The sequence below is a fragment of the Astatotilapia calliptera genome, chromosome 13 (genome assembly GCF_964374335.1).
Source record: "Astatotilapia calliptera chromosome 13, fAstCal68.1, whole genome shotgun sequence".
NCBI lineage: Eukaryota > Metazoa > Chordata > Actinopteri > Cichliformes > Cichlidae > Astatotilapia > Astatotilapia calliptera.
The window spans coordinates 6,237,299-6,264,261 of NC_137434.1; the positions used below are offsets into that span (position 1 = coordinate 6,237,299).

General features: G+C 41.0%; 2 protein-coding genes across 4 annotated transcripts in view; one reads left to right on the forward strand and one right to left on the reverse strand.

Annotated features, from left to right (window-relative positions):
- inpp5a (inositol polyphosphate-5-phosphatase A) overlaps positions 1-15,001 on the forward strand; it is a 153,703-nt gene extending 138,702 nt beyond the window's left edge. Inside the window, exons 13-16 of one of the 3 annotated variants that reach the window (XM_026190029.2) lie at positions 8,427-8,538; positions 11,338-11,406; positions 12,693-12,729; positions 13,115-15,001. In XM_026190029.2, coding sequence (XP_026045814.1) covers positions 8,427-8,538; positions 11,338-11,406; positions 12,693-12,729; positions 13,115-13,164 — 268 coding nt within the window. In that variant the 3' untranslated portion in view covers positions 13,165-15,001. Of the gene's footprint in view, positions 1-8,426; positions 8,539-11,337; positions 11,407-12,692; positions 12,781-13,114 lie in introns of all 3 variants that reach the window. The other 2 variants (XM_026190031.2, XM_080287730.1) reach the window with 2 other exon arrangements.
- A 1,110-nt stretch (positions 15,002-16,111) lies between these two features.
- nkx6.2 (NK6 homeobox 2) lies at positions 16,112-19,786 on the reverse strand. Its single transcript, XM_026190032.2, has 3 exons — positions 19,026-19,786; positions 18,382-18,554; positions 16,112-17,745 (listed from the first exon to the last, which is right to left on the reverse strand). Exons 1-3 carry the CDS (start codon positions 19,453-19,455, stop codon positions 17,497-17,499), a joined length of 852 nt encoding a protein of 283 aa, XP_026045817.1. The 5' UTR covers positions 19,456-19,786; the 3' UTR covers positions 16,112-17,496.
- Positions 19,787-26,963: the final 7,177 nt, after the last annotated feature.

Consider the following 26,963-nt stretch of genomic DNA (forward strand, 5'->3'; position numbering starts at 1 on the left):
AAAGCCAGGAGTAGAAACAAAACTAGCCGCTGCTCCACGTGTTTGTAAAGAAAGAGAAAGGTGCCAAAGAGGAGATATTTTCCTGTAGATGACACTTGGATGCCAGTGATGTGTAGTTAAAGCTGCTAAAACCCTACAGGATTCTCTTCATGCTTAGAAGGGAAACACAGCATTAAAATTTAGTTAATGTCTCTCATCTTGGAGGACAATACTTATCTTGCTACAATGAAACTGTTTAGCGCTGCAATGAAATTATTAAAACCTTTAACTGAATTTTTTTATGACCTGGCAGCAGGTTCATTTTACAAGCACTCTTTAAACGAGATTTGCGCTAGAGAGAAAATTCAACTGGTTCCTGAAAGATGAGAATTATTTCTGTAATTTTGAAGTCAAAATTACCAGTTTTACCAAATTCTGATATTTAACAGGTACATTTTAACCTGATGCAGCACTTTGTACCATATTTTTATTCTTGGACTCTCCCAGAGAGGCTTTCCGTGATTCACATGTCACGATAATCCTTGCTTTTCTTAAACTTGGTTTTAGTCCATCCTCCTCGGTAAAGTTCTGTCTCTGAGAAAACATTTTACCTTCTCTCCTTTTAAGCTATCATCCTGGCTGTCCCTTGTGGACATATGGTTTGAACTGCACGTCAGTGCCTGAAATGAACACATTAACGATATTTGCTCTTTTTGACTTTATACGGAACCAAAGAAAAGCTGTGTGAAACTGGGTCACAGTAGTGAACTGACATTGCTATTGCTAGAATAATCCTGCTACCATTGCTATGAAGAAATAGCCACATTAATAAACTGATTCAATAAAAGACTAATAACCCAAGAAATATATATAAGAGCAGACTGATCCTTTCTCACTGTCCAACTGGAACTGTGTTTAAGTGTGTGTATAAAGACAGCAGGGTGAAGGTCTTTCAGGGAACATGATGGCTCCACTCTTGTGTGCTTATGTTTGTCAAGTCTAGACACTGACAGCAGCAGAGGAGCAGAGCGTGGCCTTGAGGTCAGGAAGTGATGTCTGTTAGGAGGCAGAAACCTGTAAACGGTTGCGTTTGTGCTGTTTGGGAAGCACTCTGGGAGCCCTCCTGGCACGTCACCATTTATTTTCTAAAGCTGCAGGGCTGAGAGGACAAGCCAAAAAAGTGACTTGCCTGCTGGGAAACTCGACAACATTCACATGGTCCTGAAAGAGGAAGGTTGGGAGGTGGTTGGAAAGCTGATGCCAGGCAGAATGGCTTTGCCCTTCAGATGAGAGAAGATTTTAGTCAAGTGACACAAATGGCTACCTGCCAGCTCTTCAATAACTGCTAATAAGAGCATGAGTGAATTGTCAGAGCAGTGGAGAATTTCTGGAGACTTGTTTTGAGCTCATAGGAAGCGCTCACACACAGATGGCTCTTCTGCATACAGTAACCGTCCTTGTTCTGTGGACAGCTCTCTTCACTCTAAACCCCTGCTCCCTGAAAGCCTGCACGAATGATCTCACCCTCTGCATGTGAATTTTAATTGTGCATTAGTCCTATAGCCCTTCTGTTTGCTTCATATATGAAGGAGTCTTGTTGTTCCCTGCTCTGTGAACAGCCATGCTATAGAGGAGCAGTCCCACGTGACCGCATGTGAAGAGCACCACACATGCAGTTTAGCGCCAGTGTTTGGTTAAAGCGTTGCCCCCGAGCCGCCGTAAGTGTGCTGCTCATGTTGCCCGAGCCCTGCCACAGGATCCGGCGTTACACGCTGATCTGCTGAACACGAACATTGTTTTACAACCAGCAGCGCATCCATCATTCTAACTACTAGAGAGCCATCGCAAACGATGAGGGGCCACTGTGGCGATAATAGCCGAAGATTGTCCGCCGTCATGTATCGCTGCCTCTTGTCTGAGACGATGCCACTGAGAAGAGGCCTTTGTTAAAAACAATCGTACACAGCGAGGATTAAATGGATGCCATCTGTGTCTTCTTGTCTTCATTTAGAACAGCTAAAGGCACAACGTGTCATAGCCGAGCCCCGGCAGGCTGTGAGCCATGAGCTACTGATGGCATTTCGCTCTGTTTGTACTGCACTATGCCAATGTTGTGCCTGCGAGCCTCCCAGCTCTACAAACCGAAGCAAACATTCAGCTTTATTGATAGCGTTTGGCTGATCTTTTTGAATTTCTGCGTGTGTATGTGTGTGTTGTGTTTTGCCAGGCCTCCCCTGACAACGGCAAACAAACATAGCTGTAGAGGCAGCGAGTCGTTCGAAGCCCGCAGTTTCAGACTTTTTTTAGCCAATCCCAGCTCGACAGCGGCCACACCAGCATTCTGCAAAGCTCTTTAGTGTTCGTGACCTCAGGTCGCTGATACGATGACTCTTATCTCTGACTTCCTGCCCTACCTGTATTCTCAAATTTATATTGCCCTCATCAAATACTGGGTAAGTGAATAGTGCACTGTTTGTCCTGTCACTTATTTGTCATTATGAAGAGCAATAGCTTTTTATGTGAAGAGAAGAAAATGAGACAAGGAAGTCTTGCCTGAGAACAATTACAGAGTGTCTGCTCCAGGCAAAACCGGTTGTTAAAGTTGCCTTCAACCTCAATTTTACAGACAATATTTTTCTTTTAAAATGATAATTGGAGTTTGGTTTATTGTCGTAATGTTTGAAAAAGATGTAACAGTTCAGCGTTGTATAAATAAAGTGTGTGTAGTTGCTTGTATAATACAGTAATGTGTGTCATTGCTGCCTCTCCCTCTGCTGGGAGAGGCTGATTGACACTGTAGGTAGGGCCGGTGTTCACTTCTCCAGCATTTACTGTTGCAAGACAAACAAGCTGACACCAGCCACAACACATGTGAGTAATGTGCCAGCAGCAAAGTCAAACATTAAACCCCAACCCAAGCGTGAATGAATGAGCTCTCGATGACTGCTAGCGGGTCTCGATATGCGACCGTTTGCACATGCATCATCTGTAAAGTGGTCAGCAACACAGGAGAGCGTGTTAACGAGCAGGGAAACTGTGTTCTTACCTCAACTTTACACAAGTGAGAGAAGATGTCTTAGAATAGGGCCTGACCGATGAATCAGCTGATATTAGCCATTTGCCGATGGGTGTCGGCATTTATAATAGCAGGTAAATGAGAATTAAAAAGTAAACCCGTTGGGAGCTGTGTGACTTTTGTGGCATTCCTAAAGATGTGTTTGGAGCAACACACAACAACAACCAGCTGCAGCAGAGTCAGGCAGATTATTTTTAAACCGCATTGTCATATTATCTTAATAATGACTCATACACATTCATGCATAAGAAATGGTAATGAAATCTGTTTGAGTTTGGTGTGACTGAAAAAGATATTTCAGATTTTTAAATCACCAGATATCAGTATTGGTCTTTAGAGTCCTTTATCAGTGAAGCTATCAAAGACCTTTTCTTCCTCACTTTTTCAGTGACAGTGTTTACATTTGATAGTGTGCATAGTATAGTATGTGCATATCTTAGACAGGCCATTTGAGCTTTGACTATACTTATGGTTAGAGAGTAGTTCTTAAAAACAGTATTAGAAAAAAGTGTACTTGCAACATCAGGTCATGTAAGTTATCTTTTTTATTTTACTGTTGTTACATTTCATGTAAACCCACTATATACCCAAAACATGGAGAGTTAGTGAGCCTTATAGCTTTTGGACTTTTAGAGGTTTAAAGATAATGAATTACTCAGTTTTGTCACAATTTATTATTTTGATTCGATTTATTATTGTTTCAGTATCAAGCAAACTGTGGTCATTGCATACTGAATGTGAGCTCCATAGACTATGAAGCTTTGAATTTAGAGAATGTTTATTAGTTAACTGATCAAAGATGAAGTCGTTCTCTTTGAAGTGATGAAAAATTCTGAAAAGAGTTTCGAAATATTCACAAGTGGCCGATGTTTAGATGGGCAGCCAAGCCAAGTAAATCCTGTTTGTGTCAGCCACTCTATCTGACTGTCATCAGCTGATTGTGCATTCAATAAAGTTTTGACCTGACTCGAGGTCCTTCATGAATTTTCCAGTTTTCCATTTTATATGTAGTCTAACAGTATTAGCACAAAGAACAGTTGGTAAAGCAGTGCCAGTGTTCATTTTGAATCTTTAGTGTGCGAATGTGTGGAATCCTTAAAGTGTACCCCCCCTTCCCAGTTGTTGTTATCAGTTTAGTTCATTAATTAGAGCAGTTAGTCTTGCTGGGGCCAGTAAAGGTGGGATATGAGTTGGCGTCCTCCAGCCCACACACCCTCTCGGACCGTTTACCTTCCCCGATAACTTTGTGAGCTCACTAATCGGACACATTAATCACATCGGCCCCAGCGCGCCGTTCGACTGTTTGCCGTTGCATTAAGACTTGTTATCTCTATTGGAGCCAGTGGAGGGTGTGGTAAAACGGAAAGGGGAACAGCCCAATACCTGCTCACACCAGGCCAGAGAATGGCCCTTTGATGGCCACTGTGGAGTATTTTTAATTAGTTTTTCCAACGTCTGGCTGTCGTCAGAAATAACTGAATGATAGTTTTTGTTGTTGAAGCGCTCAGGAAGTTTGCTATCAAGAGGGAGTTCATTGTTTGAAGGAGGTAAGGGGGAAAACTTGATTTTCTCTCAATCTCTTTAACACTAAAGTGACCCCAAGCTTGTTAGTCAATAAAGCTATAACAGAGTCCCTGATAGGCTGATTGTTCACAGGCTGTTTAAGGCCGGCAGCCGTCCCTCATGAAGCTGCAGCATTCAGGCCACCCTGAAGTCGAGCAGCTCTCCAATCTCTTTGAAGACTTTGCTCTTTTCCACCCTCACTTTGCCTCTTTCTGACTGATCCGTCTTTATCCCCTCTCTTCTGCCTCCCTGTCTATCTCTGTTTCACTCATCCTATTCTTCATGCTCTCTTTTATCCCTGGATCACTTCTTTAGCCCTTTGATTAGCATACCAAAACCCCTATGCATTTCCCCTATGGTTTAAGGGCTATTAATGCTAATTGGAGGCTGGGAACTTCTTTAAGTAGCTCTCTGCAGGTCTGTTTGTACACCTGGTGGGGAGCTCCGTGTGTGTGTGTGTGTGTGTGTGTGTGTGTGTGTGTGTGTGTGTGTGTGTGTGTGTGTGTGTGTGTGTGTGTGTGTGTGTGTGTGTGTGTGTGTCAGATGAGCCCACTTCACGCCCCAAGATTAGCCTCCTACACAAAGACACCCAAACACACTTTTATCATATAAACAGTCAGTCTATTGCTGGTATTCTGTTTCTGATAATGTATACAACTGCTGATTAAAGTAATAAATGTATCACAGTAAAAAATATAACCAATGTTATTTCATCATTTTTCATCATGTCTATAGTGGATAGTGTAATGTTAATGTGCACCTTCCTCATTTTATGATGGACACACATGGCAAATTAATAACTGCAATATAACCGTCATGATAGAGAAACAAACCCCCCAAACATGTTTCACTGACTAATCTCCAATAAAACTAATGCAGTCCAATTAATGAATAACTTTCTTAACAGCGCTCATTTTTCATGTATTTTCACTGGCCTGATGTTAAGAAACAAAACTAAATATGAACAGAACAATGTAGCTATCAATAAATCAATCAAGTCAGTTGGAAATACTATATAAAGAATTCTATAGCATATGGTAAACAGTCAGCAATAAACTATAAAAACAGTCAAACACAATCCATTAAAAACTATACAGGGAAAATAATACAGATAGCTGAACCAGACAGTCAACAAGAGGAGGGAGCAACTTTCACATACTCGATCATTAGCATCCTCCAGCTTGATCTAAAAACTCTATATTTGGATAATTTCACTGTTTATATCAGCACAATATGTTTTCAAGCTTTCTTCATCCTCATATCATGACTAATATTATGATCCAGTTTTTTATGTTTGAAGAATTTCTGTCACGTGTCATTGTTATTTAAAATGTAATGGTCTGCAACAGCACCTTTCAGGATGGTAGTAGTGGTCGGTTGGGCCACACTTTTGATGCAGACATAAATTGTGAAAATGCATGTTTACTAAGTTTCGTACAGACATTAAGGTCCTGATCAGTCCCTTTTGCACACTTCTGTGTAACACTATAGTCACTGTTTTTATTTCTCCTTTCTAAAACTGCGCATTTTGTTATGATATTCCTGGAGTTTCCTGGATGAATTCTATTTTTCCCCAATGGGTGGAAGGGTGTTAATGAATAACCAATAATACAACAGTGTTGCAACATGATGTCCATGATAATAGAGGTATCTCAATGCAGCAGTTATCCAGTACTTTGCACTACATTGCAATGTTTTTACAATACATTGCAATACCTGTGTAGCTTAAATTAATGAGCTATCTGATTCGTGTTCACTCGCTCTCATTTACTTTGCCCCTTCGAGTTTCTTTTTCATTAGGCCTCGGTCACATACAGAGACTTGTTGGCGACCTACTGCCAACCTCCGGTCACTAGAGTGTATCCCCCAGCCGGTTGGCAAGGGGTTGCAGGAGGTTACTGGGTGTTGATGAGTGAGAACGGCTGCAAAGAGAGCGCTGCACCAAAAGCCTTCTTGTGATTGCTTTGATCGCTAGCAGATTTCAGTGGTTTGCATGCAAGATGCCCACATGTCTGCAAATAGTTGCTGAGTAACCACTGAGTACTAATGAAACTTTAAAAAGTCCAACACAAACTTGAAGCTTATATATTAAAAGTGAAAATGTAACTAATTAAAAAGGTGCAGCTTTTACTTTGAAGGCAGATGGTCTCCATTTCTGGTTTGTGTTGCGCTCTTGACAGTTTTACCACAGCTTGACAAATGCAACTTTAAAATCAGGCAGCATTATTATATTTTATTTATTTACTTTTTTCATAGCAGTGAAACAAAAACACTACTTGCAGTCCCATCCAAAATGCACTGCTTGGATCAGGTGAAGTCGAAACGAAATTATTTATATTGGAACTGGTGTAACACTAGCAGCTCTGTCAGTGGTGGTAACAGCTGTAACTGCAGAAGCATGAACCCACGTGATGATTTGAATGACCAAACATTGAAAGAAACCACAACCAGGTACGTTTTCTGCCTCAGCACAAAGTCCAATTAAGCTATCAGAGCTTGGCAAGTGTGATGAATGGAAAGCCTGGTGTGTGTGTGTGTCTGTGTGTTTATTTTATCATTAGGGTATCACCATCCTCAGAGAAGGGCTATTTTCTATTATGCAGTTAGCACGTATAGCACTGAAGGAGCAAATTGGATTGGTATTACAGTATGTACGCCCGGCGCTACATCCTGATGAGCGCCGACAAACAAATTGGATTGGTGGTGTGTAAATCTGAAGCAGTTTGATGAGCCGAAGGGGCAAATTGAATTCTCAACAATGTAAATCTGTATCAGCTCAATGGCTCCCCACCCATTCGGAGCCCTGCCGCCACTTAAATCATGCAATTGTTCCCTGCTGTTCCAAGATACAATCTCTCTTAGCCATTTGCTGCAGCACCTAATCTGTTTTTGATGACCGTGTAGGGATGTAGCTATACATATGGGCAACTGAATCTCCCCCACGCTCATTCTTTCTTTTCATTTCCCCCTCTCTCTCTCTCGCTCAAACACACACACAAACACGAGCCCTACAGTTGGCAGAGAAAGATTGCTTTGATTGAGCCATCCATGTGTGTTGATTCAAGAGATTACTCAGATGATTGGTCATACTAATGGACCTCCTGTTTTCTTGGGAAAACATTTTGATCTCTGTCTGTGAGATAACATCTCATATTTATTACTCCTCCAAGCCCTGTTGATTCACACGAATCATATTTATTGCTTTCCTTATTGGCTTTTTTTGTGCAACACTTTTCTATAAAATAAAATACGACACAGTTACCCTGTATAAAATATAGTCAAATGCAAAATACGATGGCAAATCATTCATGTTCCCTGGTTTTAACTAATGTTGCAACGCATCATGTCTTGATGGAGAAGTGTTATTGTTATTAATTTGATGCCACTAATGCATTTTAATAGAGCACGGGAGAAACAGGAGATGAGAAAAGCTTAAAAAACAATGAATTTATACATGTTATGCTATTTTTTTTAAAAAGCAGTCTAGAGACATTTTATCTTTAAGATGTAAAAAAATATATAAACGACATCCAAAGTGTGGTCAGACCAATCAAAATACTGCATTTCTAATGCATGATTTAACCTCGGGTTACAGATGAGAGGGACCATCCAACCTGTGAGGTTTAGAAGCATCTGTGATGAGGGGAAGCAAGCATAAGTGCACATAACAAGGCACCATTAATGCTAAACAATATATGCATGTGTTGCTTGAATGCCAAAGTGGCACAGTTATCAAAAACACCTTATAAATATGCATAAATGAATGTTTGCCGTTTTTACAGATCATTCTGCTTGTGTGTTTCTTCAGTTATCCGTACAGTGAAGACAGCAGTCAGGGGAAGCAGTACATGAATACCAGATGCCCCGCCTGGTGTGACCGAATCCTGATGTCTCCCTCTGCCAGAGACATGTTGCTAAAGGTGAGCCTCTATTTCTACTCAAACCTCACCACTCTCCCCTCAGCTAAAGAGCAAGTGTCTTTATTAATGCCTCACTCTGCTCCTACAACTCCATCATCCTTGATCTGCATGCCCCTCCTCTCCTTTGGCACTTCACAGATGGAAGGATGAGGTGTCTGTAAATATTAATTAGCAATGATAAGCCATGGGTCCACCCAGACAGTATATATATCCAAACACTGGAGTTCCAGTGGGTCCCGTCTTCCTCATTGAGCGGCAGATCTGTCTTTTTACTCGCAGAGCTGAAGCCTGCCAGTCCCTGTTCGGCTTCAGATCCATCCCATTATTAACGCCAGCCAATCTGCCACCTCTGGAATCTCAGCCAATAAAACCCAGCTTTGTCTTTAGAGGCCTGACCCTTTTGAGCGCTGGAACACACGGGCTTTCATCTGTTAATGTGTGTGAAAGAGATGCAGCAGTGTATTGTACAGTACCAGTCCACAGTGGGGGGGTTACTCAGGAAGTTTGGCTTCTTTTCTTCTTTTGTCCACAACAAATGAGAAAATTCCTTCCTGACCTTTATTCTTTACTGACTGAAGCATCACAAGGACCCCGCTCCCATCGCTGTGTTACCATAGATTGTAAATTACAGAGACTGCAGAGGCTTAAAATATGGTAGCATGCGGTTTGTTTTTACCCACTTAAAGTGTCAGAATTATATAAGAGGGGATCCACGCGCACAAACAGCTGGTTCGCTGTTTGCTTTTCTTCCCCTCAAGCACCGGTTAATTGTTTGTAATGCAGGGACAGAGTGGAACAGTTAGTGTGTTCACAGATTGGCTGATGATTCACTGAGCGCACACTCTCTGGCTCCGAGCATTACAGATTGTTGAGACATGGGCCCGTAAACAGCCCGGCGTGCGGCGTCATCTATCATGGCACGGTCGGTTAACTTGCCATCATGTTATTTTCTGCTTGCCGAGCCCTAACACGCCAAAGGTTGCCCGCTGGCTGTGCGGCACAGCACCGGCTCCGGGAGCGGCGGTAATGAATGTTTAGCCGAGCGAGCGCTCCCTCTCTGCCGGAGGGCCCCGGGTAATTTGTTTATCTGTCTAAAGATTATGCAGCCCGAAAATCCACAATTTTATGCTGCCTTTGTAAATTATCAAGTGTGTGTTTGATGAATGTGTCTCAGGCTGCAGGAGGCAGCGGCACAGGAGCCGGCTGCCAGACAAATAGAGAGGAGGCAGCGCGTGGCCCGCTAGGAAAGGTAGTGAGGTGTAGGCACACGGCGTGCTGACCCGGCTCCGCTGCAGGATTGGTCTGAAGTTAATTTGGATTTGGCTTTATGGTTCATTCTCCGGCTCTCTGTCTCTTTCTTCTAAAGTGTCAGTGCCGCTCTCCACATCACAACCGGTGGCACACACCAACCTCTGTGTGTGTGTAAGTGGGGGCTGGTGGCTGTTTAAAAAGTCTTTAGTTCAACCAGACAAGTGTGATTTATACTCCAGTCTGCGGATTTATGTGCGAGTGGCTTCTTTGTGTGCAGGCAGTGATATTGAAACACGGTTCTCTCAGATAAGCACTTAGATTACACTGAGAGTGTATTAGGCCGTGAGGCAAATGTCCACTTTGTAAATTGCTCCTGCTTTTCATTTTTCTTCACGCGAGCTTAAAGTTAAAACTCAAAGCTCGAGGTGCGTTCAGCCACAGCTCAGTGCCGCTGCTCTCTGAGAATCGGGGTAACTATAATCAGAAGGAAGAAGTCCGACGTCGAAAAAGGACGTCGGGCTACAATTAGGTTTTTTTCTTCGTTTTCTTTGCCTGCTGTGATTCATTTTTGTGCCTGTAAATTAGCTTAATTTTACTAATAGCTGTGCCTGAACTAAGCATAAACTATTTAACATCCCCTAATTTACTTAGTAGTTATATCGAGCATTTATTTAAAATTTATCTTCATTACGTCCCATTCAATTGGAGAACTCATTGGGTAGCCTGCCTACTCGCCTTCTGGGGGCCACCTCTAATATTTTGGGGGTTCTGGAGGAGGCAGCATATCTTAATTAGCCAAGGCTTTCTATTCTGTCCACCCAATGCTGGTAAATTAAAAAAACAAAAACAGATCCATTTACCTCCATGCAACCAAAACCAGCTCCAAAGCGACTGATCGGATCACAGCAGAATTGCGTCCCTTTTCCAACAGACTCTGCATTATTCATATTCTAATGTGGGCTTTTTAACATCACATCACTCCCTAATATCAGCATTTCTCAAGCTGAATGACTAAGTGTCTCTCTGTTAGTGAACAACAGCAGTGCTGATATTATTAAGATTTTTCTGGCACCTAAACAAACACAACATTTTTAATCACGTGTCGATTGTGTAAAACAGCCCCTGTAGGACCTGATAAACTTTTACAAATTTCTAATAACTGATGAAGGAGGAATCTTCCTTTATCTGTCTGCACTTCAGAAACCGAGGACTGTAGTCACGCATCTTCTAAGGGAGGTTTTTCTTTGTCCTTTTTTCCAGCACACGTGGAACTTAGATGACGGGTGTAAGCTTAGTTCTGGTTTCCTAATGTGTAGGAGAGAAGCTCCTCAGTTGAAATTTACTGTTGAAACTGTTTTGTCCAGACGTTGCCTATTTCACTTTTCCAGCTGACTTTTATTTTGAAACCAGCTACATGATCCTCCTAATTGTGTTTAATGAAGCTGCTCCAGTTCATTCAATACCACGACACTAACATGTAGTGATTGTCCTGTGTAAGTGCGACCCCAACATTTAGATCGCACCACGTTTGATTTTGTGTCTCTGCAGCCTGAAAATGAAGAGAAGTCTATAGTCTATGATAACATTGGGCCCAATGTCTGCATGGGGGACCACAAGGTAACACAACCTCACTCACTGTGTGCGATTGTTCTGTGATGTGTTGAATATGCTGCTCTGGAGAAGCTGTGACCTGTGTGTCTGCAGTGTAAAACCAGTGTGTTAAAAATATTCTACTTCAGTTTGTACAAATATTTTACTTCAATACTTTCATTTTGAAGTTTTCTTCCTTTTTGGGGTTAATGTGACTGATTAACTTGAACTATTTAGTTGATAAAATCCTGTTTATATATAAGTAATAGCTTTCTTTTCAATTCATGCTTTAAAGAAGAGAATGATAGAGTTACAATGCTTTTGTTTAATTTTTAAAAAGGAAGAAAGAAAGAAAGTTAAGTCATAATTGTGTACTTATTTAAGTTCAGTTAAATTAATCCAGTGCGAGAGGTAAATGAAGCCTAAGTGAGCAAAGCATGCATCACATACTGTTATTATTATCATTCTGAAAACCTTTAACTTTAGGGTTCATCACCTTAAATAAATAAAAGCATTCGGTTGAAGTTTGTTGAGTTCTTCGGGTTGTCACAGTGAAATATGCTCCAAGTGTGAAGCTGATCAGTCTGCAGAGGCTTTTTTCTGACGTCACGTCTAATAGAATCTCTGCATTTGTCTTTATTTGATTACATGTGTTAGAAACCCAATCACCAATCCCTAGTTCATTTATATAACCTGTACAGTTAACAGCTTATCTTATTATTACTGAAGTCTGCAGAGTTTAAGTATAAAACTGGCATGAATTTCACTAGAACAATAAAACAAACTCTAATAATGATCCTGAATTTTCTCCTACTGTTAACTTTATTAAGCTATTACTGTATTTGTCAGGAAAATTCTGCAGAAAGTAGGAAAGTGGAAAAGATTTTTCCCATAAGGTCAGCTGTAGGGCTGAAGTCTGTGTAGTGTCAGACAGCAGGTCTTCCACTGAAAGAGAGGCGCCTTAAACCAGGTCTTTCATCACTACGCGGTGTGACACGGACGCTGTTGTGTGTGTGCGAGGTGACCTGAGCACAGCGGCAGACACTCCACCGTCCCTTACCTCCAAACCACACAACGCCGCTAAAGTCACAGCTGCCTATGTTTAAAAAATGTCCAGTGTAGTTAGCACACAGGCCCCAAAATGCTCCCGGACTGGTATGTGAGTTTAACCTGCATGTCAGAGGTGCTCACAGGGGTGGGTTGGTCGTTTCGTGGGGTGGAGGAGGAGGGTGGGGTGTGTGTGTGTGGTGTGCTTCTTCCAGAGAAGTATGGAGTTTTCTTACCGTGGTTTCTCTCTGTCCCCCCCTCACCAGCCTGTCTTCCTGTCCTTCCGAATAACAGCGGGGGCAGGTAAACCTAATGCAAATAAGCACAAGTGTTGTGTGGTGCAGTGATGTCGTGGTAAATATCATTCTTTTTCTTTATCACAATTCTTCCCATTGTTGCTATTGTTCACTTTGATTTGCTTGACTGTTTTTTTCATGACTTTTGCACAAGTGGCAGGCGTGCCTGCTTGAGGAGTTTTATTGTGAAATAAAACAGCATCGGTGCAGAAATCACAGTCACGCGAGATTGCTTAAAATGCTTCTCTTTTTTAAGAAAATCTCGTGCTGCAGCTCATGTTTGACCTTTTTAAGAATCATCAGATTTGTTTGATTAAAAAATCACTTTGGGTGTTGGAGGAGTAAAACTTTTTCCCACCCCGTCCCTCTCCCCTTCTTTTATTCCTCCGCAGGGAAGTGTTGCCAAAGGGGGGAGAACATATTCCGTGAAGCGCCTCTGTGAGAACACCCGAGAAACAAACAGGACACCGCACACACAGCGCACACACACGCACACACACGCACACACACGCACAAAAACACACCCACACACACACTTTGCACAAGCATACACTGAAGAACCTAGACAGACTTTGTTTCAGCAGTGCTGACCAGTTGCAGTAATCCAGACGCCTCATCCATACGAAAACCCCGACCCGGTTTCTTCCCACGAAACACTCGCCGAGATCTGGACGAGCCACCCGAGGGCCCGGCTTCCAGACGAGATACACATCGCTGACCTCATCGTTGCCATGCAACCCTCCCCCATTCCCCAGAGAAAAGGACAACCAGACGGACGGACGGACAACTCTCTTCCATGCCACAGCCTCATTGCCAAAACTCTAATTGAACACAGTCCTACTACATCCTTTTAGACACCGTACTTGGCATTTTTAGGTATGCCTCTATGTATAGAAGCTACTTTCCATACAGTATGTAAGGTGTTTTAAAAAACAAAAAAGAAAAGTGCAATGCAAAAAAAAGTTGTGTATCTATATTGTTAGGTTTATTTGTACATCGGACAGTATAACATAGACTCGTTGATGGTTTTAGTGCCGTTCTCTTCTCTGACCAAACTTTGCGGTCCCTTTGTTGGAATAGATAGAACTTCTAAGTTTATTTCAACAGTTTCTATATAAATACATATATATATTGTTTTTTTTCTCTTTTGTTTCATTTTGGTTTTTTGAGTTGTTCTTGTCGTTGTGTGCACAACACACAGCCATGCCTGACACATCAGTTGAGTCTTGTTTTATATACTGTACTTTTTAAAGAGATAATTTATAATTCTTACCAAAATGTTTATGCTGGAGTGCGTGCGCAGACACAGCGCGGCCGTGTCGGTGTTCCCACAGCCACGCTGACCTTTGAATAAGTCCGTACAACAAGAGAGGAGTGATTTATTGCCTATCCAAGAATGTTTTAAGCAGTGCCATAGACCATGCAGGTGTGTGTATATATATATATGTATATATATATATGTATATATACATATACACATACATATATATTTAAAAAGATAATGTTTCATATATAGCACTCTCACATTATGTCATTCTTATTCTTACTCTAACTTATTTCTATAATATTATGGTTCTGAATGTGATATTTTAGGTAGGTTTGGGTGTCCTTAAAATGTAAACTGTCTTTTTTTGTTTTTTGTCTATTTTTGTTACTGCATTATGGTGCCAAGTATCCTAAACAGGAATGAAGTGTGTCAGAAATACTTAAGATAAATGAGAGAAACTCTAAAAGCAGGGGAGGGGCGTGGGGCAGAGCAGGGAGTCTTGCTATTTGTAATTGTTCAGTATGTAGCCTTCAGCAGCCTCCTTTGCAAATAATTGGAGCATTAGAGGTGATGGGAGACTTCTTTTTTTTTTTTTTATCATCATCGATTTCATGTACTACACTACAGGTTTCAGACTCAGTGAAGCCATCAGATTGATCCTCCCTTATTATTATTATTTTTTCTCCATCTAAATCAAACACCAAGTGGAACTGTTTTTGTGCCTGCTGCAGAATTTATGTCATCTTTTGTGATTTGGTCCATAAGACAGAATGTTTATAAAAGTTAAAAAAAAAAAAACTAAACAAAAAAAGTAAATGAAACCCTGCTTGTTTTTGTTCCAGCTGCTCGTTGTGAGTATACTGTAGGATTATAAGCTGCAGTTATTATTTTTTCCCTTCACTCCATCCTATAAAAGCAGATAGAGATTTTATTCCAGCCCCCTTTCAGGACGGCCTGGCCTCTACTGTAGGTGATGCAGTTCTCAAAAGCAATAAAACCCATTAGAGCTCAATGCCTATTCTGTCCTCATTCTTTCTCGTTTTTACTTCCTGGTAGACAACTTATTTTTTAATAACACAGAGAGAGCTCCACATTAACTATTCGAATACGGGCTTCCACCTCGTGTGCAGTGTTATTGATTTGGTCTCACTTTTTGCGCACTAGTGCCCAACAATAAATTTTGTACGCAACTTTTCAGATAAAGAAAAAAAAATTGCGTCAAGTGAAATACGCAATGCAATTTGACCCACGTGTATGAGTCCTCGCTGCCTTTAACTGAGGCCTAAAACACATTTAAATGTCCACGTTAAACAATTCCGAGTATAAAAATGAGAAAAATGTTACATTTTATTATTATTTAACAAATATATAGAAATATATTGAAATACATAATTAAGCTTGAAACGTTTGGGGTCTTTTTAATATCAGCCTGTTCCCGCGGCCTCAGTTTAAAGAAGGATAACTTTTCCTTAAATCCGTCTTTTATGATGGCAGCTGTTCACTTCATGCACGGATTATCAAAAAGTCCAAGGTGGGATTTGAGTTTAATGAGCGCTCATTTGTGATTGGCTGAACTCTCCCATTGATTTGCCTACATAGAACTACCTCGGGTGTAGTTCCGCATTTCAGACAGAGGGGGAGCACTTCAAGTCTCAAGTATTAAATACAAGAACTCTGAACACCAAACAGTATAAAACCGCAATTAAGCTTTTTCTGAGATAAAGTAATAATAATAAAGGCTAAGGATCACTTTCTCTCCAAGAGCAACGTAAAGATTGAACAAAGAGTTAATTAATCTCCATTTATAAGATGGAAAATAAAACCTCCAGCATTGAAAGAGATGATTTATTGTTGGTCATTTATGTGTTAGAAATCGATGTTTTACCTTTTTGTAATAATCATAATAATTATAATAACGCTTCATAATTTATGGAGGGAATTGTTTTTAAGTAAATAAATGATGATCCCACATAAATTGCACTTTTTGAAGAAAAAAAAATTAAATATTTTAAAAGACTCGTTTTTCCCTTACGCGCCACTCTTGTATAAAATATATAAACTTAATAATAACAACATCAGTTAACCCGCTTTCGGTGTCATTGCTGCCAATAAGGAAATTCACTTATCGATAGTCATGAATTTCTCTTTAATTTATATTAAGCCCATACATTAAATCAAAACCCAAAAGAAAACAAAAAGAAAAAAAAGCTTGTTAAATAATTTATTCATAATACAAAGGGGGTTTACTTTTTTCTTTTTCTTCCTATAACCTTCCGGAAGCGATAATACTCTTTAGATCCAACTTAAAACGATGCTCCGGTTCTCTGCTCGGCTGCGTGATGAGGTAAAACAGAAACTCTGTCAAACTAAATAAAAGTGATGTTAAAAAACAAGCTGTGTGGTTTTTCTTGGTTTGTTTGTTTACAGTCATTATTTACAGCATTTAGCATTTTATACAATAGTGTTTCTGTAATGAAATGTAGAGTTCAATAAAACGTGACTTTACTCAGCAGGAAGAAAAAAAATAAAAAGCGGTATCGGAGGGAGTGATGAGCCCAATGCTGCCACGTTTCCGCTGCTCAAATCATAACTTACTCAGTAAAAAATATATATACACAATCTCACATACACGTTCATCTGCAGGCTACAGCACAAAAATCAGTCACTCGTCTCAAACCTGCCCCCTTCAAACAGTTTAGTCTGTTGCCTTTTAGGACAGTGGATACCCTGGTTAAACTGAGCTTTAGAAGCGTCACAGGCCCCGTTTGCACCTGCCATTTAAAACATGCGCCCGGGATCTGGATCAGTGTGGGCTACTAAAATAAACAAAAACAAAACAAACAAAAAAAAATCTGTTAATACGTGTAAAATAAAAAACAAATTTTTTAAAAAGTGTGCAATCTCTTCAGATGAACGTATGAATACCGAAATGTATTAAAACATTTAGAGGTCACATTAGGAGCTGAAACCGTGACGTAACGTGACAAGCTGTAAAAATAATGCAACAAGTGCAATGACTTAAAGTGTAAACGTTTTGAGCTCAGCACTGATCCAAAGTAGGGTTGTTTTTTTTAAAGAATATTTTCTTTACATTTACACCTGTTAAAACTCTGCCTGTATGCGTAAAAACTCATTTGCGTCTCCAGGACAGTTTCCGTTCCCAGCATCAGTGTCCTTTCAGCTGCATAAACATGTCCTCATCAGTCTTTCTCAAGTCCAGGAGGAAACACAGTTATAGCTCCGCATACAGCAGCTTCTGGGTGAGTTTGGATGCAACCATGTGCGTCTCCGCTTGGCCACCTTTTCGTTTTTTCCCGCGCGTCTGGACGCAGGCTTGGGAGTTTTACGCATTTTTCTATCTCTGCTTGAGGGTGTGTGGGGGGGGTGGGGGAATAAAGGTGATCCCTTAAGAGGCATGTTGGAAATGTCAGGTGGAGATGGGCTCGGAAAGAGTGCGACAAGTCTTCGTGGGGACCCCTTTTCTGGGTCCCTCCCAGGCTGTGGGGATCACAAGGTGTCCGAGCTGTTACTGCAGGGGCTGATCAGCGCCAGGTTGGTAGCCTTGTGCTTTTTCAAGAGTCTCGTGATTTTTTCGTCGTCTGAATTTGGGTCCAGGGGTTTGTTGTACTCGTCGTCCTCCTCGTTGTCAGAGCTCTCCTTCATTTTCTCCGTCTCGGAGTCGTGCTTCTTCTTAGCAGAGGCCATTTCCGCTGCGTGCCTCTTCCGCCATTTGGTTCTTCTGTTCTGAAACCAAACCTGATGAGAAGAGAGGGAAGAAAAAAAAATAAAATAAAATAAAAAAATAAAGACACACAGATGCTCAACAGGTCCAGCACCAGTAACAGAAGCAGGAAATCAGGAGGTCCAAACAGTTATTTATCCACAAGAGAAACAAACAAGCAATAAAAACCCCATTAATAATAAATAATAATAATAACAATAATAAAAGAAGACGAAGAAGAAGCTGCTTCTACAATTATTTTTAATTACTTTTTAATCCATTAATTTATTTGTGTCCAATCAAAAATAATAAAACAAAAACAGTAACCGATTAAAATGTAGATAAAAATAAGCTTCTTCTGCTTTTCATAATAATAAAAATAATGTTACTGTAGCACAGTCAGTTTCAAAAGTCTGGGGATAAAACATTTCCCATTATTATTATTATTATTATTATTATTATTATTATTATAATCATCATCAATTTATTTTATTTTATTTTATTTTTTAAATGAAGCTGTAGCATGTGGAAATAACCCTACACTTTCCGGCCTTGTAGCCGAATCTTCCCCAATTAAAGAAATCAAAGCGCAGATCAGCCTCAATTTATTTATTTATTTTATTCCCCACATGCTTCTCAGCCCTGAGCAGGCACGGTTTAGCGGTCTTTACCTTGACTTGACTCTCGGTCATTCCTAAAGAGTAGGCCAGCCGGGCTCTCTCCGGGCCGGCCAGGTATTTTGTCTGCTCGAAAGTTTTTTCCAGTGCAAAGATTTGCTGTCCTGAAAACGTCGGCCTGGAGTGTTTCTTCTTCCCGTCCTTGTCCACCATCATGTTAGCCTGAGCTGAGGAGAGATGCAAAATGTGTGGTTATATTAAGATATATTAAATTTATAGTTGGATAGTAAAACAAACAAACATTGGATCAGTAAGTGTGATGCTCCTGGATGTGTCAGACCCAACTCTTCGTGATTACAGTTTTAATGCCACTGTGATGTTCATTCAGCGCCCTGTGTGGAAGTCTCAGTGTCTTTTCTGGTACTCTGACGTGGCTGTATAACAACACTGACCCTGTGGCACAGCATTCATAACGTGCAAACCTGTGTTACATTTGTTGTCGTGATTGTGTGAAACGCAGGGCAGGTGTACTTCTTGTAAGTTGGGGTTGTTTTCTCCCAAACGGGCCTCTTATTAACCAAAATAACCTCTGAATTCCAAAGAAAACATCACAGGGGAATGTCGGCTTCTCCCAAATGTAAACTATTCATTATATGTATAAAAAAGGCAGCCCAGAGGCACGCTCAGACGGGACTTACTAGGACAAGGAACCCGAGGGTCCCTCCACGGAGAGCCTTGCATCACCCCGGGCCAGAAGATGGGTGCCCGCCCCGGTAGCTCGGCCAGTGGCTTCGGATACCGCGACACCGCCGGGCTGAAGTACATCCCCGCCGCTGCTGCGGCCGCGGTAGTTGCCAGGCCGTTTATCCGCGGAAATCCGGACAACAGCTGCCCGGCGGTGGTAATTGGTCTCCCCAGGATGTCGCTTATTCCGTGCGGGGTCCCCCCGGAGAACTGAGAGTTGAGGTTGGACAGCGGGGGCGCCTTGAAGCCCGCCGGGCTCTGCTGCAGCGCGTACGGGAACAGGGACGTCTTCATCTCGGTCATGTTGTGCAACGCCGCCAGCGGGGTGCTGCCCAGTACGAAAGCACTCTGCCGGTTAGCCTCCATCTGCCCGACCGCTAACATCTGTGAACATGAACCGCCAAACTCGCTGGGACAGAAACTGGAAGGAAACTAGCGGGAGTAGTAAAGGCGAGTAAATGCAGGCGCACAGCGGACTGCTGGGATTCAGGAGCCTGGCCACTTCTGCCGCCTTTTCCAAAGTATCCTGGGCCCGGAGGAAGACTCTTGAAATGTTAGAAAAAACTTGAACGAAAGCGAAGTTCTCTCTCGGGAGTGAAGAGCTCGGCAAAAACTCCAAAACGCCTCTCCGCGTGTTTATTTTGCTCGGAGTCTGTCAGCTGGGAGGAGGCAGCATGCGTCCGCCTCAGGAATCCTCGCGGAAATCGGACGATCTGATGATGGTTTTGATGGGAACCATTAAAAGGCTCGGCTCGCCTTTTCATAAATTCACTCGCTCTATGCTGGGAGTGAAGCGGGAGTCGCTGATAACAGCGCAGCCACCTGCACGAGCGTTATTCCCATTGGACAAGGCTGAGTGAGACGGCGCCCTGATTGGAGGAGACATAAACCCCGCTGCTGGACGGATGCTGCCTTAACGTGCTGTCGGAAATAAGACTGTTCCCCCCACTCCAGTAAAGATGCATATCAACGGTGCCTATTAGGACTGAGTGGATTTGTTTTTGATAGATGGAGATGCATGTTGGTGATACATTTCAGAGCAAGTCGGCAACAGAAAAGTCTGGCAGCGTAGCATATTGTTTCATTAATAATGATAACACTTTAATACTGCTGGCATAGAAATGATCGTTTTTTGGTTTTTTGTTGTTTTGTTTTTTTAAAAAGGCGCTTTTTAAAAAAACAGTATTTTCTGGTTTTACATTAGAGAGACGAGGCCTGAGGGTTTTTTTGTTTGTTTTTGTGTGTGCAGAAGCTAAACGTTGCTTAACATAGTGTAAAGCTGAATTAAGGATTTATTATTGTGGAAACCATCGTGTCAGAGGAACCTTGAATGCACCAACAGCCCCACTCCATTAAGATATTTGGTGGTGCTGTTAATGATGCGTCCTGCGCTGTGGAAATCATTGTTTCCACGCACTGCAACACTCACTCACTTACATTAAAACCTGTTAGCGCAGAGTACGGGGGGAGGTTAAAGTAGAAACGGAAACCGGACGAAGACTTCTTTGGGTAATTTCAGTGAAACGATTGTAATAATAAATATAATAATAAAAGTAATAATAATAATAATAATAATAAGTTCCACCCTTCGCTCGCAAAATTAGTTTTTATGAAGATTAAATTTATTTTTCTTGATATTTTTCCGTTATTTATAAATGGTTTTTTCTTCTTTCACTTTTGCACAAAAGTATCAATTTTGATACCGATTCCGACAAAGGCTACTTTAGTAAATGACATCGAATAAATTATTAGTATTATTTTTTTTTTATTAAAAAATACAACTTGTAATTCGACTAAAATATTTATCTATTTATTTATTTTATTAAATATGACGTGTTTGGGGTAACTCGAAGCAAAGTAGCTGTCGCTGGCCTTTTATATGAACCATCAAACAGCAGAAGCTCATTAAAGCACAGCCTGTTTTTATTTATTTTATAAGAGTGAGATAATTTGGTGTTTTTCAACACAAACTGCGTTATTACGGTGAAAGTGTGCGAGAAAAACGCGCCGGGCTCCAGTCATCACTCTGAGTGCTGTAATATTTTATGGAGATGTGAGAAGGTTGTAAGAGTGAAATATGGCCACGTTAGCATTTGAAAGGCCTCAGCAAATGCACACTGCTGCTCATTTGCTCACCGGGGGAAGGACTGAGGATTTTAAAAGCTTTTTCTTTTTTTCGTCTTCTCTGTATTTTTTTTTTTGCTGAAGCTCGAGGTGATTCATGATTTTGGCTGTATTTCTTCAAGCTGGATGCAGTGCATGAACGTCTAATTCTATAAACAATGTCTCTATTTCTAGATTAAATATATATATCTATATCTATATAGATATAGATATATATATATCTTTAAAAAAGGATGACTGTGAAATATTAGGGGTTAAAAAAAACCCTGATCAGATCCTGTATATAAGTTCTAAGAAGCCGACAGGGGGACGCTGGGGCCTTCTTAGTTTTACTAAAACGCCAGTAAGTTAAAATGAAGCAGTTAGCGGCTGACCCGGGGGGAGATCAATGACGGAAAGATTGGCACTTTGTCCAGTTCATCTGCAGCCAAAGGCGGCAGCTGCCAAACAGCCAGTCACCGTAAAACCATAACGGCAATTTAAGATAATGAATTATTTGAATTTTTATCTCCTAAATTTACAGGTAATTTAGAGTTGAAACTCTTAAACTCAGATTTGTTACTGTCCTCACTAAACCGATGAAGAAGAAAAAAACTGGACTGTGAGCCAGCTACACCTGCACATTATTATTATTATTATTATTATTATTATTATTATTATTATTATTATAAATGCTGTAGTTTTGCAGTCAAACGTGGACCTGTTGCTCGCTGCACATGAACATAAGCCTGACTACATTCCTGTGTTTTTCAGTAACGGGTCGTTGGCCCGCTGATGGCGCGTAGTTTGCCTCAGGCTTTTGTCCCACCGTGGAAGGGAAACGGGCTAATAAACAGCGTAAAGATAATCTTATCTGAGTGTAGCCTCGACACAAATGGGAAGTGACAGAGCAGTGACAGGGAGCAGATGCTGGGACACAAAGACGCTTGTTGGAGGATGTGGATCCGCGCAGTTACCGGTGCCTTCTCTGTCTCTCTGTGCTTTAAACATCCAAACACGTGCATGCCTTCCCAAGTACATAATATTCAAAAGTCTAAATAAATAAATATTTTATTAAAAAAAAATATTACTTAAGAAAAAAACCCTAATGTTAGAAAACTAATGAGCACGCTCGTATCTTCTGTTCTGTTGCCTTTAAAAGCACCGTGTCTAAACAGTCTGTGGAAAGGACAAGTGGACAATAAAGAGCCGGGACAGCCCTTTCAAACCTGATTACGTTTAAAGTCAGCCACATGAGAGCAGCGTGAGCGCCTGCATAATCTGGCCAGCAGCGCCCTCTAGTGGCTCGTACGGGAAAACTAGTTCAGTGTGCACACACGTTTCGGTGTGGTGCTCAGTGTCTCCTTCAGTGTTTGTGGCTAAACTAACAAACAAATACAATTAAATGCACAAACATACAAACATACACTGTTGTCCATGGAGAAAATGCATACATGACCTTTTGGTTTTATATCGGTCCAGGTGAATGTGTTTCTATTAGCCAGCTAACTACTTCTGTGAACATTGATGATATTATTATTATTATTATTATTATTATTATTATTATTATTATTATTATTATTATTATTATTATTATTATTATCTGTATTATTATTATTATTAATAATAATAATAATAATAATAATAATAATAATAATAAATAATAATAATCAGTTTCTTGAGATCTCTGCAGGGCGAGGCCTGTCTTTTCTCCACATGCCCTGCAGAGGTATGTCGTGGTGGCTAAATGCAATACCTTTACTGCGGGCAGGGTCATGACAGAAAAGGGGATGAGAGCTTATCAAAAGGGGTTATGCAACATATTTATTCCAAAGAAAGGCCAACAGAGTAGTAAAGGAAAAAGGTACACTAATAAGAGAAGAAGAAGAAGAAGAAGAAAAGAGCACAAAGCAATAATCAGTTAGGAAGGCAATTATAGAAATTAAAACGAAGAATGTATTTGAATTGAAACTTCACCCTGATTTTACTTTATTGTTCATTAACTTTTGTCATTTCACAGCAGTCACAGAGCTGAGTATTTTAAACTTCCACACTTATCCTCTAATTCCCCTTTTCTTCATTTCTGGCCATTGTGCTGCTGTAACAAGTGAATTTCCCCAGTGTGGGATTAAACAAAGTCTGTTCTGTCACCGCCATTGTTCTATACATACACCGTGTGTATGTATAGAACAATGGCATCTATGGTTAAAGTAACACCATTAAAGAAACACATATTTCAACATATTTATGCTGCAGTTTGTTCACCTACATGCTTTGGAGAGCTCCACTTTCATTCATTGTTATGCTTTCCAAAGAATTTTGAAGGTGATTTTTATTGAATGAGAGCAGTGCTCCCTTTTAATGAAACCTTCAATAGATCACACTTTAAACGACTCTGTAAAACCATTTGTCCTTTACTGACATCAATTACAAAACCAGTTTTTATACTCTGTAATTCTTTAAGTCTGGACTATGGCAGCATGAGTGCATGAGTGTTCACCACAGGAGGCAGTGTAGCTGACGGATCCTGCAGTCACAAAATTCAAACCACTGACACTGATCATCTCATCACACACACACACACACACACACACACACACACACACACACACACACACACACACACACACACACACACACACACACACACACACACACACACTGCAAAACAGCTGCTCAGGAGTGACCCAGACTTCCACCTTCCCATACCCTAATCTGAGGCCCCAATCCCCAGGAAACCCAGAGTGGTCCTGTGCTCCTAACCCGACAGTTTGGAGCAGTTTTGTTGGAAGACAGGCGACCTGCAGGTGAAGTGGCTCTAAGGTTGCTCCTGAGGTGTAAATCAGCAATACTACATCAATATTCATTGAACTCAACTCTAACTTAAACTCTGAGTATTCCAGTAATCACTGAATTGCAGTAACTGTAATTTAACAGTGATCACGGTTTGTCACCCACCCTAATCTGCATGCTCGCCTTTTTCAAGAGCCTGTATTAAACTGAGTGAACACATCTCCTGCCTATTGTAGGTGAGGATGAAGTAGTACAATACAATACAACTTTATTTATATAGCACATTTAAAAACCAACGGTATACCAAAGTGCTTCACAATAAAACAGCAGGTTAAAACATGAATAATATAAGACCATTATGGCACTAATTACACAAGAATAAAAGTGAATATCAAATCAAACTTGCTAAAAACACACAGGTTTTAAGTAGAATATATATAGAAAGATAAAATTGGAATTATCCATCCATTCGCTTCCGCTTTTCAGGATGGCGGGGGGCGCTGGAGCCTATCCCAGCTGTTATAGGGCGAGAGGCGGGGTACACCCTGGACAGGTCGCCAGTCTGTCGCAGGGCTAACACACAGACAACCATTCGCGCTCACATTCACACCTATGGGCAGTTTGGATTAATCATTTAGCCTATCCCCATAAACTATGTCTTTGGACTGTGGGAGGAAGCCGGAGTACCCGGAGGGAACCCACGCAAACACGGGGGGAACATGAAAACTCCACCCAGAAAGTCCCCGGCCTGATGGTAGAATTGAACTCAGGACCTTCTTGCTGTGCGGCAACAGTGCTAACCACCGTACCGTGAAAAGGACAAGCGGAAGCGAATGGATGGATTGAAAATTGGAATTAAGTATAAAATACAGGCGTTAACTAAGCGGGAAAGAAAGATTAAATAAGTGCGTTTTTAATCGTTATTTAAACAATTGGATGGAGTCAGACGCGCTAATGGGAAGGTTGTGCCACAGGTTAGGTGCAACCAGGGCAAACGCACGGTCACCTCTGGTCTTAAGCCGAGATCTAGGCCGGGACCTCTGACCACCACCAGTAGGCAGCGGATGAAGTGTCTTGCCCAAGGACACAACGACTGAGACTGACCGAGCCGGGGCCTCAAACCGGCAACCTTCCGATTACAAAGCGAACTCCCAACTGTTGAGTCACAATCACCCCAAGGAAGACTACCGCCTCCTTATAACCTGAATCTGAGTATTCATCACTGCACATCTGCTTCTGTACTGCTAGTGTTTTTCATGCTTTTCCCAGTATAAAGGTGAACAGTGAAGCCTGTGTTTGGCTGGTCGAAATATCCTATGCAAGAGAGATTTACACTGGCCATTACAATTTCATCAATATTTAAAAATGTAAAGAAAAAAGATGTGTGCTCAGCGTAAAACTTATTAGTAACACCTCCTCTCTCGAGTGACGCACTAGATGAAGCCTATGAACCCAGTAATGCCACTAGATGGCGACCTGTATCCAGAAGAAGGTCAAGAAAATCCTTCTACATCTTCAGAAGATGGTTATCAGGCTGAGGTCAGACAATCATAGAGAAAAAATTGTGAATGAATGTTTTTGTGCAGGAAACACAAATCTGGCTGAAGAATTTCAACAATGATGGTTTTGATCTATCAGATAAACTCAATGATGAGACTTACTGTGATAAAGTGTTTATGAAGGAGAGCATGAGAAACAGTCATTGCATTATGTGTTACGAGTCTGACGTGTATATGATGTAACACAGGAAGCCTATACAAGGTTACAGCAAATAATATTTCAGATTTACCAGACTGAAATCAGACTAATGAGTAGTATGACAAGAAACAAACATTTATAGACTATTTACCATTATTTAATAGCACGTTAGAGTAACTTAATTCACATGTAGAGGATTTAAGTTTGCACATATCACGCAAAGGATTTCTAAATATACAATAACACCTTTCACAGCAAAAATCTGATTCTTAATCCCCACAGCACTCCAAGCTCACAAACGTCTTTTGTTATTTTCTGTGGTAGGAAGTCTCCTCAGAGCACACTTCTATCAAAGTTTAACTGAAGCGCACTTATTTGGAAAGTCCTTAGATGCATGGGCTTACCGTATGTCCAGCCAGTTCTCATGAACACAACAGTCCTATGCATTTATTTAATTCTAAACGTTGCATGCGTCAAGGTTTTTTTCCCCACAGTATCTGAAGTACAGCGCGGTCATATGTGGCAAGTTTGTTTCCATGTTATGTGTCCTTTTGTAAAAGCAGAGAGTGGATGGATGCTGCACTACAGCACAGATCAGGGAGCAATAACTTGGGGGGACTTGAGGGAAATGAAAAGCGCTCAGTGGTGCAGGCTGGCTTTGACTAACTGTAGCAACATTGTTCTTGGCTAAATTCTCTGGCATCCTATTTGCTTATCCTAGGAGGAGCTGGAGAGTAGTGAAATACCCTGGAATAACAGATACTTAAGGATTTTCTAAGCTCATCCATTTAAGTTTCACATAAATGCCTCAGTGAATGCTGGTTGAAAAAACAAACCCACTACACAGTAAGTTTACTGCTCTGTGTTTGCACCAAGGACGATCATCTAGACACAACATGCCTTCGATTTTGGTCGTGTGGAAAGTGAATGTGTCTCATGTTCTTTTATATAACTGTACACGCAAGGACCTTAAAAACAATCTTAAGGATCTAAGAGTGCCCATGTACTTGAGGGGAAATTATTTGTACACTTGTTCATAGTGTTCATATACTAGAAACTAGAAAAATTTGTGGCAATCTTTTGCTTGATTTAGCCTTCAAATAAAGTTTGAAAACAGACTTTGGAATTCATATTAAAGATTGATGCACTTGCAGGCCATTATTATGTCTCTGTGCTGAAGGATGTGTGCAGTCTTGTGGTTCGGAGCACTGACAAAGCCTCCAATTGTTTGAACTTTCTGCAAAATTAAAGATCTATTGAAAATATTCCTGTTCCTGTAGGAGCTACAGACTGTATAT

Coding starts and splice junctions, on each gene's coding strand:
- nkx6.2 (XM_026190032.2), bottom strand. CDS start 19,455: ATGTTAGCGGTCGGGCAGATGGAGGCTAACCGGCAGAGTGCTTTCGTA. Junction 18,555..19,025: donor CCCTCGGGTTCCTTGTCCTA/GTAAGTCCCGTC, acceptor ATCTCTCCTCAG/CTCAGGCTAACATGATGGTG. Junction 17,746..18,381: donor TGACCGAGAGTCAAGTCAAG/GTAAAGACCGCT, acceptor TCTTCTCATCAG/GTTTGGTTTCAGAACAGAAG.